General features: G+C 41.7%; 1 protein-coding gene across 3 annotated transcripts in view; it reads right to left on the bottom strand.

The window, feature by feature from the left end:
- Positions 1–3,319: 3,319 nt before the first annotated feature.
- The window catches only part of LOC139757754 (RPA-interacting protein B-like), a 54,961-nt gene continuing 36,156 nt past the window's right edge, over positions 3,320–22,124 (bottom strand). For 2 of the 3 annotated variants that reach the window (XM_071678522.1, XM_071678521.1), the window contains exons 6-7: positions 4,667–4,825; positions 3,320–4,027 (exon numbers count right to left, since the gene is read on the bottom strand). In XM_071678522.1, coding sequence (XP_071534623.1) covers positions 4,682–4,825 — 144 coding nt within the window. In that variant the 3' untranslated portion in view covers positions 3,320–4,027; positions 4,667–4,681. Of the gene's footprint in view, positions 4,826–22,124 lie in introns of all 3 variants that reach the window. The other variant, XM_071678523.1, reaches the window with a different exon arrangement.

A 22,124-nucleotide genomic window follows, 5' to 3' on the forward strand; every position in this document is an offset into this window, starting at 1 on the left:
CAGTTTGAAGATTTGTTCAGCTCTAATCATATGTTAGAGCAAGTATAATATCATTCCCCCGTAAGCGTGTTTGTGGTTATGTCTTATCTGTTGACAATAACAGTTTAGCCATCTTTTAAGCTAGTAATTCATATTAGAACCTGTACAGTTTGTAAAATAATTTCATATGGAATGAATTGTGTTCACATTATGCCATGCTGTCATCCAATGATTTCAAAAATATAAAGCAAAATTCTATAAATACAATAGTCATATCCAATTGATATAATTATAGTACTTATAAAGTATACTTGAATCAACAGTGTTACTAGCTTAACCAAATTGTCGTAGAGCTTATTTTTTTCATTAATGTTGGAAAAGGATTGTTTACATACAATGTACTTTTTTTGCACTGAGGGCTACTACAAAAAAATGCGCCATTCTAGAGTAGAATTTTCTATAAAAATTCTGTGTATATTTAACCAGAACATCAAACATTGGCTCTTCTGCAACATATTTTCACCCTTTCTACAATTTTTACTATGATTTCTGTAAGTTGTTCAGTAACTGATATTAAAACTTTATATCCCTATAAATAAATCATTCTATTAACATAGCATTATATGATTTAGTATTGCAACTTGTGCATTTTGTGCTTTCCATTTACTTGAAATTTCTGCAATCATATTAAACTTTTGAGAGACTTAATTCAAACTAAGAATTCTAGTATTATCCTGAACTCTTCTTTAGTTCTAAAAATGAATGAAAGACTTGCTATAAAGTCAAACATAGTAGCCCCTAGCTCTCCATTAGTAATGGAACATGAGTTGGACAGAACCTAGATTCTGTTCATCCCATGATACCAGGTATTGGGGAACCATATTCAAATTTTCTCTACCCATATATGAAAGAAGGTAAGTATAAAAGTGTAAGTAAAAGATAGAAAAAAAGGAAGAAAGGTGTACTGTGAATGTAAGAGAAAAAGGGAAGAAAGGTGTACTGTGAATGTAAGAAGACATTAAACCTAGCATGGTATTTTAATGATACAAAAGAACCAGTAATCTTGACACAGAGGATGCAAGATGGTTCCAGACAAGCTCTTAAGAATTCCTTAGTCAAGCGAGCAATATGTTGGAAAGTTTCCAGATGTTAGGGATTTTGCTGTGAAACCATTTGTGATTGAATATCATGTATGTAAAAGCTTGGATTGCAAGTGGGCCAAAGTGTTTTATGTGAAAATTCTGCATGTTGCCAATGCCCTATTGCATGAGAGTTCTTTAAAACTTAAATTACATTGCTCTTTTCAATGAGAATGATGGGTGGGTGGGAAACATTTCTGATGGAATTTATGTTTTTCATGATCACCCTAAATTATTCTTCATCTGCCTGGTCATCCACCTTGTCAGAAGCAAACATAAAGCTGCAAACCAGAGCACTCAGAACAATCAATAGCTACCTAGTAACCACAAGCATCCAACACAAAGACACTCCCAAAACAATACAATATCACCTCAATATGCTTGGCATTCAGTTCTCTAAATACACTAAACTCTTCAAATCAAAACCAATCCAAAACCAAACACCATACCCCAAGGAGAAATAAATAGCTTAACCCAAGCCTGACACCAACAAACTATACTCACAGATCCCTCCACATCCAACGAACACAACCACATGACAAAACATGAATTTAACAAGAATTTTTGTTAATATAAATGTAAAGAAGTACTTATATGGTATAAGACTGATGGATGGAACAGAATGACAGAGGATATGGTTAATGCAGACAGCATACATAATTTCAAGAATAATAATAGTTGAGAATGTTCAAGACAGGGCCCCACAAGAGTATAATACCCTCTCCATAGAGCACAAATAGGTAGTTATAAACATACCAAACTGTTCTGGTAAGCACTAAATAACTGGCCTCCCAACAAAGTCTTACCATTCCATCAGAAGTACATCTGCCTGAAACCACATGCTGTAAATGTAAATGAGCCACCCTTTCTCATCTTTGTTCTGGACAACACCCATTTCTCCAACATTACAAACACCATTTCATTATATCATAATACACCCCTATGCTAAAGACGCAGCTTTAAGACTTTAGACAAAACACTTGCCCCTTATTTGTCATGTACTCACCCCACAAAGACACACATGACATCACATTTTTTAATGTTTGACCCCAACCCAACGGATATGACCAGCTTCCTTAGCACTGCAGGAGCCCTGTGGGACTTGAGGCAGGAGGGTAAAGATAAAAGTAACAAATTTGCTTACCTTCCTACCCCAAGAGGTCCCTCATAGTGGGCTCTTGTGGCACTCAAAAGATGGCCACATCCAATGGGTGGGACCACAGACCATAAAAGTTGGCTGTACTGTGTCATTGGGTAAGCAAAGAACACTTTAGAAATAATTAAGAATCACTTGCAAAAGTAATTAGAATATGCACTTTAGTTTTTTACGGTAGCTAAGAAAATAGTCAACTTCTGTCAGAGCAACTCTTGACTGGTGCATATGTTATTTGTGGCCAAAGTGAGACATCTGGTTATTATCCAACTGCTCTTTAGTCATCCCATTCAATTAAGTTGAAGTGTGATTTACTTGCTGATGTAAGCTAACTTCATAGTTGACTCATTGCCATGAAACTATTTACCAAAACTTACAATTAGGATAATAAAGAAACTTTCCCACAAGCCACTTTACTAACTGAAGGCTTTGCATTTTCTATAAACAGAAAATGTAAACAGTCTGGACAGCTGATTTAACATTAAAAATGAAATGAAAACGACTTGTTGCTATTAACAAACTGCACTTTAAAGGAACAGGAGGCAATATCAACTTTGTCTCCTTTTAATTCTCCCCACTGAAATCAATACAAATATGCATGAGATTAATGCATAAGACCTTGTTGTCATTTGCCAAGCAGAAGCCAAATGCAGAGTGCTGCTATATAACTGTGGACCTGGGAAACATTGGAAGCTTTCAGTTGCACAATAAATTTGTAAATAAGGTGTCAGCCACTTTAAGTATTTCTGCAGACCAAAATACTATAATTCTGTGAATTTATCATGTACTTACCAAAAAAGCATAAAGACATGACATTTGGGCACAAGTACCCTCAAATTACTGCAAGGTTTATATAATCTTTTACTTTTATATGAATGCTTCATGTTCAAAGAGAGTATTATTTGGTACAAATTTCATTTATGAACACAATCAATCCTTTTATATCTGGAATACAATACTTTTTTTATCTCCTATTATTTTTGGATTTCCTGAATCGTCCAAAAAAAAAAAAAAGGAAAAGGTAAATTAGGTTATATAAAAAAAAGTCTACAGTTAAAGATTTATCACCTAACATCCATAAAATGTCATACGTTAAAATCACAAATTTTAGAGATGAGTAATAAACTCCACTCTTAAACAAACCATACATAAAACATGATTCTCATCAATAATAATATCCCTTAAAATGTATATATCAAAAGGTGGAAATAAAAGAATCAGTTCTGGTCCCAAAATGAAGACTGATTTTCTTGATTCTTAAAGCTTCCAGAGAAAAGTTTATACCCTGTAGATAACAACTGACTAAAATAATGCATAATTCACTATCTACAAAACATTTACTTCCTTGAGTCAGGTCTACACTACATTAACACACAATAATAGCCATCAAAAAACTATGGTTATACCTAAAAGAAAAAATCTGTACAGCACACAGTTTCAAGATTATTGAAATAACAGCAGAATATCTAAAATGTATCATTTCTTGTGGCTTTAGAGCTATGAAGTATCAAATAGGCACTCAATTTTTTTTTCTTTTTGCTTATTTACGTGCTACTATAAATTAATATACCTCATGAAAACCTAGTTCTCTTGAGTTTACCATTCAATCATTTTTCACTGGAAATTGCTTTCAATTCAGTTGTTTCTCAAATAAGAAATCAATTCTGTCAATTCAATACACTGAAACCTTACAAGGCAAACACTTGTTGCTGCTATGACATTCAGTGATACCCCGTTGAACACTCAAGATGCATTCCTGGAAAAAGAGCTTTCAATAGCATAACTATAACATACGAGGTATGTCTTACCGAAAAGTACCTCCATTTTCAGCTTAAAAGTGATACATATTTTCATCACCTTTGGTGTTTCCAACACTTATCACTTGCAAACCTTTTTCTCTACATAATGGGTATAGATAAAGAACAAATGTTCTTTAAAATGATGAATAAAGCACATGAGAGATTGAGTATTCACACATTTGTTTAAAATGAAGAAGCACAAGAAGCTAAGTTATGACTGGCATAGAGTACTCTATACATGCCACTCATCATTAAATGGTGGATGCAAACAGTTCATTAATCTAAATCATCTGTTTGCATCCATCGTGTTCTACATATGTTCTACATATGCCACTCATCCTTAATGATGGATGCAAACAGTTCATTAATCTAAATGAACTAATCTAAATGAACTTTCAATCAACCATTTAATTTTTCAGGGTAAAATTAAAGGAAAAAAAAAAAGATCTCTATAGCAAATCAGCTTTCAACAGGTTATCCCTGTACAACTGGAAGTGGAATTGAGGCTTGATATTGTTTCAGCATACATCAAAATTATTTCAAACATGAGCAACAGGAACATCATCTCATCCATCCACAATATGCCACACTCTTACCCAATTGAGAGGACTCTACAAGAGAAAAGACATCCAGTCACAGATGTTGCAGGTGATGAGTACATTGGCTCCCTGAGTGTCAGTTGTTGGAGTGAAAGCCATCTGTCCTACACATGTCTGGCCATGGTGGGATATTGTGTTCTCTAAACTGGACTTTACCTGATGGGAGAAATACACAGAAATTGAGTGTAAAAACTGAGATGACTTATTTCTGAGACAATACTGAGTGAATTAGGGAAATGAGTGATAAACGGCTGCTGTCCAGCCTCTTTTTTTTCTAAGTTGAGACAGCATGGGCAGCTGAGCCTCTATTCAAAGCCATCCCATTAACTCTCTCTATATATATTTTTTATTATACTTAATCATCATCTCCCGCGTCAGCGAGGCAGCGCAAGGAAACAGACAAGGAGTGGCCCAACCCACCCACATACACACATATATACATAACTGCCCATACACACACACATATATATATTATTTTTTTTTTTTATTATACTTTGTCGCTGTCTCCCACGTTTGCGAGGTAGCGCAAGGAAACAGACGAAAGAAATGGCCCAACCCCCCCCATACACATGTATATACATACGTCCACACACGCAAATATACATACCTACACAGCTTTCCATGGTTTACCCCAGACGCTTCACATGCCTTGATTCAATCCACTGACAGCACGTCAACCCCGGTATACCACATCGCTCCAATTCACTCTATTCCTTGCCCTCCTTTCACCCTCCTGCATGTTCAGGCCCCGATCACACAAAATCTTTTTCACTCCATCTTTCCACCTCCAATTTGGTCTCCCTCTTCTCCTCGTTCCCTCCACCTCCGACACATATATCCTCTTGGTCAATCTTTCCTCACTCATTCTCTCCATGTGCCCAAACCACTTCAAAACACCCTCTTCTGCTCTCTCAACCACGCTCTTTTTATTTCCACACATCTCTCTTACCCTTACGTTACTCACTCGATCAAACCACCTCACACCACACATTGTCCTCAAACATCTCATTTCCAGCACATCCATCCTCCTGCGCACAACTCTATCCATAGCCCACGCCTCGCAACCATACAACATTGTTGGAACCACTATTCCTTCAAACATACCCATTTTTGCTTTCCGAGATAATGTTCTTGACTTCCACACATTCTTCAAGGCCCCCAGAATTTTCGCCCCCTCCCCCACCCTATGATCCACTTCCGCTTCCATGGTTCCATCCGCTGCCAGATCCACTCCCAGATATCTAAAACACTTCACTTCCTCCAGTTTTTCTCCATTCAAACTCACCTCCCAATTGACTTGACCCTCAACCCTACTGTACCTAATAACCTTGCTCTTATTCACATTTACTCTTAACTTTCTTCTTCCACACACTTTACCAAACTCAGTCACCAGCTTCTGCAGTTTCTCACATGAATCAGCCACCAGCGCTGTATCATCAGCGAACAACAACTGACTCACTTCCCAAGCTCTCTCATCCCCAACAGACTTCATACTTGCCCCTCTTTCCAAAACTCTTGCATTTACCTCCCTAACGACCCCATCCATAAACAAATTAAACAACCATGGAGACATCACACACCCCTGCTGCAAACCTACATTCACTGAGAACCAATCACTTTCCTCTCTTCCTACACGTACACATGCCTTACATCCTCGATAAAAACTTTTCACTGCTTCTAACAACTTTCCTCCCACACCATATATTCTTAATACCTTCCACAGAGCATCTCTATCAACTCTATCATATGCCTTCTCCAGATCCATAAATGCTACATACAAATCCAATTGCTTTTCTAAGTATTTCTCACATACATTCTTCAAAGCAAACACCTGATCCACACATCCTCTACCACTTCTGAAACCACACTGCTCTTCCCCAATCTGATGCTCTGTACATGCCTTCACCCTCTCAATCAATACCCTCCCATATAATTTACCAGGAATACTCAACAAACTTATACCTCTGTAATTTGAGCACTCACTCTTATCCCCTTTGCCTTTGTACAATGGCACTATGCACGCATTCCGCCAATCCTCAGGCACCTCACCATGAGTCATACATACATTAAATAACCTTACCAACCAGTCAACAATACAGTCACCCCCTTTTTTAATAAATTCCACTGCAATACCATCCAAACCTGCTGCCTTGCCGGCTTTCATCTTCCGCAAAGCTTTCACTACCTCTTCTCTGTTTACCAAATCATTTTCCCTAACCCTCTCACTTTGCACACCACCTCGACCAAAACACCCTATATCTGCCACTCTATCATCAAACACATACAGAGGCATATACATATATTTCCATGTACATATTCATACTTGCTGCCTTCATACAGACAAAGAATGGCCCAACCCACCCACATACACATGTATATACCCACATGCGCATATTTTTTTATTTTTTATTATACTTTGTCGCTGTCTCCCGCGTTTGCGAGGTAGCGCAAGGAAACAGACGAAAGAAATGGCCCAACCCCCCCCCATACACATGTATATACATACGTCCACACACGCAAATATACATACCTACACAGCTTTCCATGGTTTACCCCAGACGCTTCACATGCCTTGCTTCAATCCACTGACAGCACGTCAACCCCGGTATACCACATCGCTCCAATTCACTCTATTCCTTGCCCTCCTTTCACCCTCCTGCATGTTCAGGCCCCGATCACACAAAATCTTTTTCACTCCATCTTTCCACCTCCAATTTGGTCTCCCTCTTCTCCTTGTTCCCTCCACCTCCGACACATATATCCTCTTGGTCAATCTTTCCTCACTCATCCTCTCCATGTGCCCAAAGCACTTCAAAACACCCTCTTCTGCTCTCTCAACCACGCTCTTTTTATTTCCACACATCTCTCTTACCCTTACGTTACTCACTCGATCAAACCACCTCACACCACACATTGTCCTCAAACATCTCATTTCCAGCACATCCATCCTCCTGCGCACAACTCTATCCATAGCCCACACCTCGCAACCATACAACATTGTTGGAACCACTATTCCTTCAAACATACCCATTTTTGCTTTCCGAGATAATGTTCTCGACTTCCACACATTCTTCAAGGCCCCCAGGATTTTCGCCCCCTCCCCCACCCTATGATCCACTTCCGCTTCCATGGTTCCATCTGCTGCCAGATCCACTCCCAGATATCTAAAACACTTCACTTCCTCCAGTTTTTCTCCATTCAAACTCACCTCCCAATTGACTTGACCCTCAACCCTACTGTACCTAATAACCTTGCTCTTATTCACATTTACTCTTAACTTTCTTCTTCCACACACTTTTCCAAACTCAGTCACCAGCTTCTGCAGTTTCTCACATGAATCAGCCACCAGCGCTGTATCATCAGCGAACAACAACTGACTCACTTCCCAAGCTCTCTCATCCCCAACAGACTTCATACTTGCCCCTCTTTCCAAAACTCTTGCATTTACCTCCCTAACAACCCCACCCATAAACAAATTAAACAACCATGGAGACATCACACACCCCTGCCGCAAACCTACATTCACTGAGAACCAATCACTTTCCTCTCTTCCTACACGTACACATGCCTTACATCCTCGATAAAAACTTTTCACTGCTTCTAACAACTTTCCTCCCACACCATATATTCTTAATACCTTCCACAGAGCATCTCTATCAACTCTATCATATGCCTTCTCCAGATCCATAAATGCTACATACAAATCCATTTGCTTTTCTAAGTATTTCTCACATACATTCTTCAAAGCAAACACCTGATCCACACATCCTCTACCACTTCTGAAACCACACTGCTCTTCCCCAATCTGATGCTCTGTACATGCCTTCACCCTCTCAATCAATACCCTCCCATATAATTTACCAGGAATACTCAACAAACTTATACCTCTGTAATTTGAGCACTCACTCTTATCCCCTTTGCCTTTGTACAATGGCACTATGCACGCATTCCGCCAATCCTCAGGCACCTCACCATGAGTCATACATACATTAAATAACCTTACCAACCAGTCAACAATACAGTCACCCCCTTTTTTAATAAATTCCACTGCAATACCATCCAAACCTGCTGCCTTGCCGGCTTTCATCTTCCGCAAAGCTTTCACTACTTCTTCTCTGTTTACCAAATCATTTTTCCTAACCCTCTCACTTTGCACACCACCTCGACCAAAACACCCTATATCTGCCACTCTATCATCAAACACATTCAACAAACCTTCAAAATACTCACTCCATCTCCTTCTCACATCACCACTACTTGTTATCACCTCCCCATTTGCGCCCTTCACATATATATACATATATTTCAACATATACATACACAGACATATACATATATACATATGTATATACTCATACTTGCTGCCTTCATCCATTCCCATTGCCACCCTACCACAAATGAAATAGCATACCCCCCTCCAGCGAGGTAGCACTAGCAAAAGACAACAAATGCCACATTCATTAACACCCAGTCTCTAGTTGTCATACATAATGCAACAAAACCACAGCTCCCACTCCACATCCAGGCCCCACAGACCTTTCCATGGTTTACCCCAGATGCCTCACATACCCTGGTTCAATCCACTGACAGCATGTTGACCCCGGTATACCACATCATTCCAATCCACTCTATTCCTTGAACACCTTTCATCCTCCTGTATGTTCAGGCCCCAAACCTCAAAATCTTTTTCACTCCCTTCCACCTCCAATTTGGTCTCCCGCTTCTCCTCCTTCCCTCCACCTCTGACACATATATCCTCTTTGTCAATCTTTCCTCACCCATTCTCTCCATGTGTCCAAACAATTTCAAAACACTCTCTTCTGCTCTCTTACCCACACTCTTTCTATTACCACACATATCTCTTACCCTTTCATTACTTTCTCGATCAAATCACCTCACACCACATATAGTCCTCAAACATTTCATTTCTAACACATCCTACCTCGTCCGCACAGCCCTATCTATAGCCCATGCCCACAAACATATAACATTGTTGGAACCCACTGTTCCTTCAAACATACCCATTTTTACTCTCCGAGATAATGTTCTCACCCACCACACTTTCTTCAACCCTCCCAGAACCTTCACCCCCTCCCCCACCCTGTGACTCACTTCCGCTTCCATGGTTCCATCCGCTGCTAAATCCACTCCCAGTCATCTAAAACACTTCAATTCCTCCAGTTTTTCTCCATTCAAACTTACCTCCCAATTTACTTGTCCCTCAACCCTACTGAACCTAATAACCTTACTCTTACTCACATTTACTCTCAGCTTTCTTCTTTCACATACTTTACCAAACTCAGTCATCAACTTCTGCAGTTTCTCACCCGAATCAGCCATCAGTGCTGTATCATCAGCGAACAACTGACTCACTTCCCAAGCCCACATACACATACATACACATATACATATATACATATGTACATATTCAAACTTGCTTGTCTTCATCCATACCTGTCACTACCCCGCTACGCAGGAAATAGCATCGCTACCCACTGCTTCAGCTAGGTAGCGACAGGAAAAGACAAAAAAAGGCCACAATCGTTCACACCCAGTCTCTTGCTATCATGTGTAATGCACCAAAACCACAGCTCCCTATCCACATACAGACCCCTAAGACCTTTCCATGGTTTACCCCAGACGCTTCACATGCCCTGGTTCAGTCCACTGACAGCACGTCGACCCCGGTATACCACATCGTTCCGATTCACTCTAATCCTTGCAAGCCGCTCACTTTCCTGAATGTTCATGCCCCGAATCATTCAAAGTCTTTTTCAATCCATCCTTCCACCTCCAATAAAGTCACCCACTTCTCCTTCTTCCCTTCACCTCTGACACATATATCCTCTTTGCCAACCTTTCCTCACTCATTCTCTCCATATGTCCAAACAATATCAACACACCTTCTTCTGCTCTCTCAACCACTCTCTTTTTATTACCAAACATCTCTCATACCCTTTCATTACTTACACTATCAAACCACCTCACACCACATACTGTCCTCAAACATTTCATTTCCAACACATCCACCCTCCCCTGTACACCATATCTACAGCCCATGCACATCCCACGACTCGCAACCATATAACATTGTTGGAACTACCATTCCTTCAAACATACCCATTTTTGCTCTCTGAGATAACGTTGTCTCCTTCCAAACATTCTTCATCACTCCCAAAACCTTCTCCCCCTCCCCGACCCTGTAACTCACTTCCACTTCCATGGTTCCATCTGCTGTTAAGTCCACTCCCAGATATCTAAAACACTTCACTACCTCCAATTATTTTCCATTCAAACTTACATCCGAATTATCTTGTTCCTCAACCCTACTGAACCTAATAACCTTGCTCTTATTCACATTTACTCTCAACTTTCTCCTTTCACACACTTTTCCAAACTTTGTCACCAACTTCTGCAGTTCTCACCTAAATCAGCCACCAGAGCTGTATCATCGGCAAACAACAGCTGACTTGCTTCCCAGGCCCTCTCATCCACAACAGACTGCATACTCGCCCCTCTCTCCAAAACTCTTGCATTTACCTCCCTAACCACCCCATCCATAAACAAATTGAACAATCATGGGGACATCACACACCCCTACTGCAAACCAACATTCACTAGGAACCAATCACTCTCCTCTCATCCTACTCATACACATGCCTTACATCCCTGGTAAAAACTTTTCACTGCTTCTAGCAACTTTCCTCCTACACCATATACCCTTAAGAACTTCCATAAATCATCTCTATCAACCCTATCATATGCTTTCTCCAGATCTGTAAATGCTACATACCTATTCTTGGAGATAGGGGAGAAAGAATACTTCCGACGTATTCCCCGCATGTCATAGAAGGAAACTAAAGGGGGTGAGAGTGGGGGGCTGGAAACCCCCTTCCTTGTATTTAAATTTCTAAAAAGGGAAACCCCGAATAATTGGTATACATGGGGTGTTCAGTGTTGTAAATGGAAATGGTGAAGAGCTTGTAGATTTATGTGCTGAAAAAGGACTGATGATTGGGAATACCTGGTTTAAAAAGCGAGATATACATAAGTATACTTATGTACGTAGGAGAGATGGCCAGAGAGTGTTATTGGATTACGTGTTAATTGACAGGCGTGCGAAAGAGAGACTTTTGGATGTTAATGTGCTGAGAGGTGCAACTGGAGGGATGTCTGATCATTATCTTGTGGAGGCTAAGGTGAAGATTTGTATGGGTTTTCAGAAAAGAAGAGTGAATGTTGGGGTGAAGAGGGTGGTGAGAGTAAGTGAGCTTGGGGAGAAGACCTGTGTGAGGAAGTACCAGGAGAGACTGAGTACAGAATGGAAAAAGGTGAGAACAATGGAAGTAAGGGGAGTGGGGGAGGAATGGGATGTATTTAGGGAATCAGTGATGGATTGCGCAAAAGATGCTTGTGGCATGAGAAGAGTGGGAGGTGGGTTGATTAGAAAGGGTAGTGAGTGGTGGGATGAAGAAGTAAGAGTATTAGTGAAAGAGAAGAGAGAGGCATTTGGACGATTTTTGCAGGGAAAAAATGCAATTGAGTGGGAGATGTATAAAAGAAAGAGACAGGAGGTCAAGAGAAAGGTGCAAGAGGTGAAAAAAAGGGCAAATGAGAGTTGGGGTGAGAGAGTATCATTAAATTTTAGAGAGAATAAAAAGATGTTCTGGAAGGAGGTAAATAAAGTGCGTAAGACAAGGGAGCAAATGGGAACTTCAGTGAAGGGCGCAAATGGGGAGGTGATAACAAGTAGTGGTGATGTGAGAAGGAGATGGAGTGAGTATTTTGAAGGTTTGTTGAATGTGTTTGATGATAGAGTGGCAGATATAGGGTGTTTTGGTTGAGGTGGTGTGCAAAGTGAGAGGGTTAGGGAAAATGATTTGGTAAACAGAGAAGAGGTAGTGAAAGCTTTGCGGAAGATGAAAGCCGGCAAGGCAGCAGGTTTGGATGGTATTGCAGTGGAATTTATTAAAAAAGGGGGTGACTGTATTGTGGACTGGTTGGTAAGGTTATTTAATGTATGTATGACTCATGGTGAGGTGCCTGAGGATTGGCGGAATGCGTGCATAGTGCCATTGTACAAAGGCAAAGGGGATAAGAGTGAGTGCTCAAATTACAGAGGTATAAGTTTATTGAGTATTCCTGGTAAATTATATGGGAGGGTATTGATTGAGAGGGTGAAGGCATGTACAGAGCATCAGATCGGGGAAGAGCAGTGTGGTTTCAGAAGTGGTAGAGGATGTGAGGATCAGGTGTTTGCTTTGAAGAATGTATGTGAGAAATACTTAGAAAAGCAAATGGATTTGTATGTAGCATTTATGGATCTGGAGAAGGCATATGATAGAGTTGATAGAGATGCTCTGTGGAAGGTATTAACAATATATGGTGTGGGAGGAAAGTTGTTAGAAGCAGTGAAAAGTTTTTATCGAGGATGTAAGGCATGTGTACGTGTAGGAATAGAGGAAAGTGATTGGTTCTCAGTGAATGTAGGTTTGCGGCAGGGGTGTGTGATGTCTCCATGGTTGTTTAATTTGTTTATGGATGGGGTTGTTAGGGAGGTAAATGCAAGAGTTTTGGAAAGAGGGGCAAGTATGAAGTCTGTTGGGGATGAGAGAGCTTGGGAAGTGAGTCAGTTGTTGTTCGCTGATGATGCAGCGCTGGTGGCTGATTCATGTGAGAAACTGCAGAAGCTGGTGACTGAGTTTGGTAAAGTGTGTGGAAGAAGAAAGTTAAGAGTAAATGTGAATAAGAGCAAGGTTATTAGGTACAGTAGGGTTGAGGGTCAAGTCAATTGGGAGGTGAGTTTGAATGGAGAAAAACTGGAGGAAGTGAAGTGTTTTAGATATCTGGGAGTGGATCTGGCAGCGGATGGAACCATGGAAGCGGAAGTGGATCATAGGGTGGGGGAAGGGGCGAAAATTCTGGGGGCCTTGAAGAATGTGTGGAAGTCGAGAACATTATCTCGGAAAGCAAAAATGGGTATGTTTGAAGGAATAGTGGTTCCAACAATGTTGTATGGTTGCGAGGCGTGGGCTATGGATAGAGTTGTGCGCAGGAGGATGGATGTGCTGGAAATGAGATGTTTGAGGACAATGTGTGGCGTGAGGTGGTTTGATCGAGTGAGTAACGTAAGGGTAAGAGAGATGTGTGGAAATAAAAAGAGCGTGGTTGAGAGAGCAGAAGAGGGTGTTTTGAAGTGGTTTGGGCACATGGAGAGAATGAGTGAGGAAAGATTGACCAAGAGGATATATGTGTCGGAGGTGGAGGGAACGAGGAGAAGAGGGAGACCAAATTGGAGGAGGAAAGATGGAGTGAAAAAGATTTTGTGTGAACGGGGCCTGAACATGCAGGAGGGTGAAAGGAGGGCAAGGAATAGAGTGAATTGGAGCGATGTGGTATACCGGGGTTGACGTGCTGTCAGTGGATTGAATCAAGGCATGTGAAGCGTCTGGGGTAAACCATGGAAAGCTGTGTAGGTATGTATATTTGCGTGTGTGGACGTATGTATATACATGTGTATGGGGGGGGTTGGGCCATTTCTTTCGTCTGTTTCCTTGCGCTACCTCGCAAACGCGGGAGACAGCGACAAAGTATAATAAAAAAAAATAAAAATGGGAAACACAAGAAGGACTCAAGAGGGGAGTGCTCATCCTCCTTGAAGGCTCAGATTGGGGTGCCTCAATGATGTGTGTGGATGTAACCAAGATGAGAAGAAAGGAGAGATAGGTAGTATGTTTATAGAAAGAAACCTGGATGTTTTGGCTCTGAGTGAAACAAAGCTCAGGGGTAAAGGGAAAGAGTAGTTTGGGAAAGTCTTGGGAGTAAGGTCAGGGGTTGGTGAAAGGACAAGAGCTAAGGAAGGAGTAGCACCACTCTTGAAATAGGAGTTGTGGAAGTATGTGATACAGTGTAAGAAAGTAAATTCTAGACTGATGTGGGTAAGACAAACTGGATGGAGAGAGATGAGTGATTATTGGTGCCTATGCACCTGGTCATGAGAAGAATCATGAGGGGCAAGTGCTTTGGGAGCCGCTGAGTGAGTGTGTCAGCAGCTTTGATGCACAAGACCGGGTTTTAGTGAAGGGTGATTTAAATGTGAAGATGAGTAATGTGGCAGATGAGGGTATAATTGGTGTACATTGGGTGTTTAGTGTGGTGTACATTGGGTGTTTAGTGTTAGGAATGGAAATTGTGAAGAGCTTGTGGATCTGTGCTGAAAAAGGACTGGTAATAGAGAATACCTGGTTTAAAAAGAGAGGTATACATAAGTATACATATATAAGTAGGAGAGAAGGTCAAAGGGCATTGATGGATTAAGTGTTAATTAACATACATGTAAAAGAGACTTTTGGATGTTAATGTGATGACAGGTGCTGCTGGAGGGATGTCTGATCACTATTTTGGGGAGGCAAAGGTGAAGATTTGTACAGGTTTTCAAAAAAGAAAGAGAATGTTGGGGAGAAGAGAGTGGTGAGCAGAAGTGAGCTCGGAAGGGAGACTTGTGTGAGGAAGTACAAGGAGATTTTGAGTGTAGACTGGCAAAAGGTGAGAGCAAATAACGGGAGGGGAGTGGGTGAGGAATGGGATGTATTTAGGGAAGCAGTGATGGCTTGTGCAAAAGACACATGTGGCATGAGAGAGGTGGGAGGTGGGTAGATTTGAAATAGCTAGTGGTGGGGTGAAAAAGTAAAACTGTTAGCGAGAGAGAAAAGAGGGGTTTGGATGATACTTTCAAGGAAGGAGTGCAAATGACTGGGAGATGTATAAAAAAAGTGGCAGAAGGTCAAGAGAAAGGGGAAAGGGTGGTAAAACAAGGCAAATGAGAGATGGGGTGAGAAAGTATCATTAAACTTTAGGAAGAATAAAAAGATGTTTTGGAAGTGGGTAAATAACGTATGTAAGACAAGAGAACAAATGTGAACATCAGTGAAGGGAGCAAGTGGAGAAGTAATAACAGGTAGTGATAAAGAGAGAAGGAGGAGTATTTTTAAGGTTTGTTAAATGTGTTTGATGATAGAGTAGCAGCTATAGGGTGTTTGGTCAGGGTGGTGTGCGAAGTGAGAGAATCAGGGAGAATGATTTGGTTAAGAGAGAAGAGGAAGTGAAAGCTTTGCGGATGATGAAATCTGGCACGGCTCTAGGTTTGGATGGTATTGAAGTAGAATTTATTAAGAAAGGGGGTGACTGTGTTATTGATTGGTTGGTAAGGATATTCAATGTATGTATGGATCAGGGTAAAGTGCCTGAGGATTGGTGGAATGCATGCATAGTACCACTATACAAAGGCAAAGGGGATAAAGGTGAGTGTTCAAATTACAGAGGCATAAGTTTGTTGAGTATTCCTGGGAAATTATATGGGAGGGTACTGATTGAAAGGGTGAAGGCATGTACAGAGCATCAGATTGGGGAAGAGCAGTGGTTTCAGAGGTGGTAGAGGATGTGTGGATCAATCAGGTTTTGCTTTGAAGAATGTAAGAAATACTTAGAAAAACAGATGGACTTGTATGTAGCATCTATGGATCTGGAGAAGGTGTATGATAGGGTTGATAGAGATGCTTTGTGGAAGGTCTTAAGAGTATATAATAATATTCCCAGTGAATGTCGGTCTGCAGCAGGGGTGTGTGATGTCTTCATGGTGGTTTAATTTGTGAATGGATGGGGTGGTTAGGTGGGTAAATGCAAGAATTTTGGACAGAGGGGCAAGTATGCAGTCCATTGGGGATGAGAGGGCCTGGGAAGTGAGTCAGTTGTTGTTTGCTGGTGATACAGCTCTGGTAGCTGATTCGAGTGTGAAACTGCATATGTAGGTGACTGAGTAAATGTGAAAAAGAGCAAGGTTATCAGGTACAGTAGGGTTGAGGAACAAGTTAATTGAGATGATCCTCAAGTTAACTGAGATGCAAGTTTAGATGGAGAAAAATTGGAGAAAGTGAAGTGTTTTAGATATCTAAGAGTGGACTTAGCAGCAAATGGAACCATGGAAGCACAAGTGAGTCACAGGATGGGGGAGGGGGTGAAGGTTCTGGGAGCAATCAAGAATATGTGGACGGAGAGAACGTTGTCTCAGAGAGCAAAAATGGGTATGTTTGAAGGAACAGTACTTCCAACAATATTATATGGTTCGAGGAATGGGCTAAAGATAGGGTTGTACAGAGGAGGGCGGATGTATTGGAAATGAAATGTTTGAAGACAATAGTGCTAGGAAAAGACAATAAAGGCCCCATTCGTTCACACTCAGTCTCTAGCCGTCATGTATAATGCACCGAAACCACAGCTCCCTCTCCACATTCAGGCCCCACAAAACTTTCCATGGTTTACCCCAGATGCCTCACATACCCTGGTTCAATCCATTGACAGCACTTGACCCCAGTATACCACATCATTCCAATTCACTCTATTCCTTGCACGCCTTTCACCCACCTGTATGTTCAGGCCACGATTGCTCAAAATCTTTTTCACTTCATCTTTCCACCTCCAATTTGGTCTCCCACTTCTCGTTCCCTCTACCTCTGACAAATATATCCTCTTTTTAATCTTTCCTCACTCATTCTCTTCATGTGACCAAACCATTTCAATACACCCTCTTCTGCTCTCTCAACCACACTCTTTTTATTACCACACATCTCTCTTACCCTTTCATTACTTACTCGATCAAACCACCTCACACCACATATTGTCCTCAAACATCTCAATTCCAACACATCCACCCACCTCCACACAACCCTATCTATAGCCCACTATTCCTTCAAACATACCCATTTTTGCTTTCCCATATAACGTTCTTGCCTTCCCCACATTCTTCAATGCTCCCAGAACCTTCGCCCCCTCCCCCACCCTGTGACTCATTTCCATTTCCATAGTTCCATCCACTGCTAAATCCACTACCAGATATCTAAAACACTTCACTTCCTACAGTTTTTCTCCATTCAAACTTACCTCCCAATTGACTTTCCCTCAACCCTACTGCACCTAATAACCTTGCTCTTATTCACATTTACTTTCAGCTTTCTTCTTTCACACACTTTACCAAACTCAGTCACCAGCTTCTGCAGTTTCTCATCCGAATCAGCCACCAGCACTGTATCATCAGCGAACAACAACCGACTCACTTCCCGAGCCCTCTCATCCACAACAGACTGCATACTTGCCCCTCTTTCCAAAACTCTTGCATTCACCTCACTAACAACCCCATCCACGAACAAATCAAACAACCATGGAGACATCACTCACCCCTGCCGCAAACCGACATTCACTGGGAACCAATCACCTTCCTCTCTTCCTACTTGTACACATGCCTTACGTCCTCGATAAAAACTTTTCACTGCTTCTAGCAACTTACCTCCCACACCATATACTCTTAATACCTTCCACAGAGCATCTCTATCAACTCTATCATATGCCTTCTCCAGATCCATAAATGATACATACAAATCCATTTGTTTTTCTAAGTATTTCTCATATATATTCTTCAAAGCAAACACCTGATCCACATATCCTCTACCACTTCTGAAACCATACTGCTATTCCCCAATCTGAGGCTCTGTACATGCCTTCACCCTCTCAATCAATACCCTCCCATATAATTTCCCAGGAATACTCAACAAACTTGAACCTCTGTTATTTGAATTCACCTTTATCCTCTTTGCCTTTGTACAATGGCACTCTGCATGCATTACACAATCCTTAGGTACTTCACCATGAGCCATACATGCATTGAATATCCTCACCAACCAGTCATTAACACAGTCACCCCCTTTTTTAATAAATTCCACTGCCATACCATCCAAACCCGCCGCCTTACTCTTATCTATTTATTTATTTATTTTGCTTTGTCGCTGTCTCCCGCGTTTGCGAGGAAGCGCAAGGAAACAGACGAAAGAAATGGCCCAACCCACCCCCATACACATGTATATACATACATGTCCACACATGCAAATATACATACCTATACATCTCAATGTACACATATATATACACACACAGACACATACATATATACCCATGCATACAATTCACACTGTCTGCCTTTATTCATTCCCATCGCCACCTCGCCACACATGGAATACCATCCCCCTCCCCCCTCATGTGTGCGAGGTAGCGCTAGGAAAAGACAACAAAGGCCCCATTTGTTCACACTCAGTCTCTAGCTGTCATGCAATAATGCCCGAAACCACAGCTCCCTTTCCACATCCAGGCCCCACACAACTTTCCATGGTTTACCCCAGGTGCTTCACATGCCCTGATTCAATCCACTGACAGCCACGTCAACCCCGGTATACCACATCGATCCAATTCACTCTATTCCTTGCCCGCCTTTCACCCTCCTGCATGTTCAGGCCCCGATCACACAAAATCTTTTTCACTCCATCTTTCCACCTCCAATTTGGTCTCCCACTTCTCCTCGTTCCCTCCACCTCCGACACATATATCCTCTTGGTCAATCTTTCCTCACTCATTCTCTCCATGTGCCCAAACCATTTCAAACACCCTCTTCTGCTCTCTCAACCACGCTCTTTTTATTTCCAAACATCTCTCTTACCCTTACATTACTTACTCGATCAAACCACTTCACACCACACATTGTCCTCAAACATCTCATTTCCAGCACATCCACCCTCCTGCGCACAACTCTATCCATAGCCCACGCCTCGCAACCATACAACATTGTTGGAACCACTATTCCTTCAAACATACCCATTTTTGCTTTCCGAGATAATGTTCTCAACTTCTAAACATTCTTCAAGGCTCCCAGGATTTTTGCCCCCTCCCCCACCCTATGATCCACTTCCGCTTCCATGGTTCCATCCGCTGCCAGATCAACTCCCAGATATCTAAAACACTTCACTTCCTCCAGTTTTTCTCCATTCAAACTTGCCTCCCAGTTGACTTGTCCCTCAACCCTACTGTACCTAATAACCTTGCTCTTATTCACATTTACTCTTAACTTTCTTCTTTCACACACTTTACCAAACTCAGTCACCAGCTTCTGCAGTTTCTCACATGAATCAGCCACCAGCGCTGTATCATCAGCGAACAACAACTGACTCACTTCCCAAGCTCTCTCATCCACAACAGACTTCATACTTGCCCCTCTTTCCAAAACTCTTGCATTCACCTCCCTAACAACCCCATCCATAAACAAATTAAACAACCATGGAGACATCACACACCCCTGCTGCAAACCTACATTCACTGAGAACCAATCACTTTCCTCTCTTCCTACACGTACACATGCCTTACATCCTCGATAAAAACTTTTCACTGCTTCTAACAACTTGCCTCCCACACCATGTATTCTTAATACCTTCCACAGAGCATCTCTATCAACTCTATCATATGCCTTCTCCAGATCCATAAATGCTACATACAAATCCATTTGCTTTTCTAAGTATTTCTCACATATATTCTTCAAAGCAAACACCTGATCCACACATCCTCTACCACTTCTGAAACCACACTGCTCTTCCCCAATCTGATGCTCTGTACATGCCTTCACCCTCTCAATCAATACCCTCCCATATAATTTACCAGGAATACTCAACAAACTTATATCTCTGTAATTTGAGCTCTCACTCTTATCCCCTTTGCCTTTGTACAATGGCACTATGCAAGAATTCCGCCAATCCTCAGGCACCTCACCATTAGTCATTTTTTTTTTTTTTTTTTATACTTTGTCGCTGTCTCCCGCGTTTGCGAGGTAGCGCGAGGAAACAGACGAAAGAAATGGCCCAACCCCCATACACACGTACATACACACGTCCACACACGCAAATATACATACCTACACAGCTTTCCATGGTTTACCCCAGACGCTTCACATGCCTTGATTCAATCCACTGACAGCACGTCAACCCCTGTATACCACATCGCTCCAATTCACTCTATTCCTTGCCCTCCTTTCACCCTCCTGCATGTTCAGGCCCCGATCACACAAAATCTTTTTCACTCCATCTTTCCACCTCCAATTTGGTCTCCCTCTTCTCCTCGTTCCCTCCACCTCCGACACATATATCCTCTTGGTCAATCTTTCCTCACTCATTCTCTCCATGTGCCCAAACCATTTCAAAACACCCTCTTCTGCTCTCTCAACCACGCTCTTTTTATTCCCACACATCTCTCTTACCCTTACGTTACTTACTCGATCAAACCACCTCACACCACACATTGTCCTCAAACATCTCATTTCCAGCACATCCATCCTCCTGCGCACAACTCTATCCATAGCCCACGCCTCGCAACCATACAACATTGTTGGAACCACTATTCCTTCAAACATACCCATTTTTGCTTTCCGAGATAATGTTCTCGACTTCCACACATTTTTCAAGGCTCCCAAAATTTTCGCCCCCTCCCCCACCCTATGATCCACTTCCGCTTCCATGGTTCCATCCGCTGACAGATCCACTCCCAGATATCTAAAACACTTCACTTCCTCCAGTTTTTCTCCATTCAAACTCACCTCCCAATTGACTTGACCCTCAACCCTACTGTACCTAATAACCTTGCTCTTATTCACATTTACTCTTACCATTAGTCATACATACATCAAATAACCTTACCAACCAGTCCACTATACAGTCACCCCCTTTTTTAATAGATTCCACTACAATACCATCCAAACCTGCTGCCTTGCTGGCTTTCATCTTCCGCAAAGCTTTTACTACCTCTTCTCTGTTTACCAAATCATTTTCCTTAACCCTCTCACTTTGCACACCACATCGACCAAAACACCCTATATCTGCCACTCTATCATCAAACACATTCAACAAACCTTCAAAATACTCACTCCAACTCCCTCTCACATCACCACTACTTGTTATCACCTCCCCATTAGTGCCCTTCACTGAAGTTCCCATTTGCTCCCTTGTCTTATGCACTTTATTTACCTCCTTCCAAAACATCTTTTTATTCTCCCTAAAATTTAATGATATTCTCTCACCCCAACTCTCATTTGCCCTCTTTTTCACCTCTTGCACCTTTCTCTTGACCTCGTCTCTTTCTTTTATACATCTCCCACTCAATTGCATTTTTTCCCTGCAAAAATCGTCCAAATGCCTCTCTCTTCTCTTTCACTAATAATCTTACTTCTTCATCCCACCACTCACTACCCTTTCTAATCAACCCACCTCCCACGCTTCTCATGCCACAAGCATCTTTTGCGCAATCCATCACTGATTCCCTAAATACATCCCATTCCTCCTCCACTCCCCTTACTTCCATTGTTCTCACCTTTTTCCATTCTGTACTCAGTCTCTCCTGGTACTTCCTCACACAAGTCTCCTTCCCAAGCTCACTTACTCTCACCACCCTCTTCACCCCAACATTCACTCTTCTTTTCTGAAAACCCATACAAATCTTCACCTTAGCCTCTACAAGATAATGATCAGACATCCCTCCAGTTGCACCTCTCAGCACATTAACATCCAAAAGTCTCTCTTTCGCGCGCCTGTCAATT

This window comes from Panulirus ornatus, chromosome 28 (genome assembly GCF_036320965.1).
Source record: "Panulirus ornatus isolate Po-2019 chromosome 28, ASM3632096v1, whole genome shotgun sequence".
Lineage (NCBI taxonomy): Eukaryota > Metazoa > Arthropoda > Malacostraca > Decapoda > Palinuridae > Panulirus > Panulirus ornatus.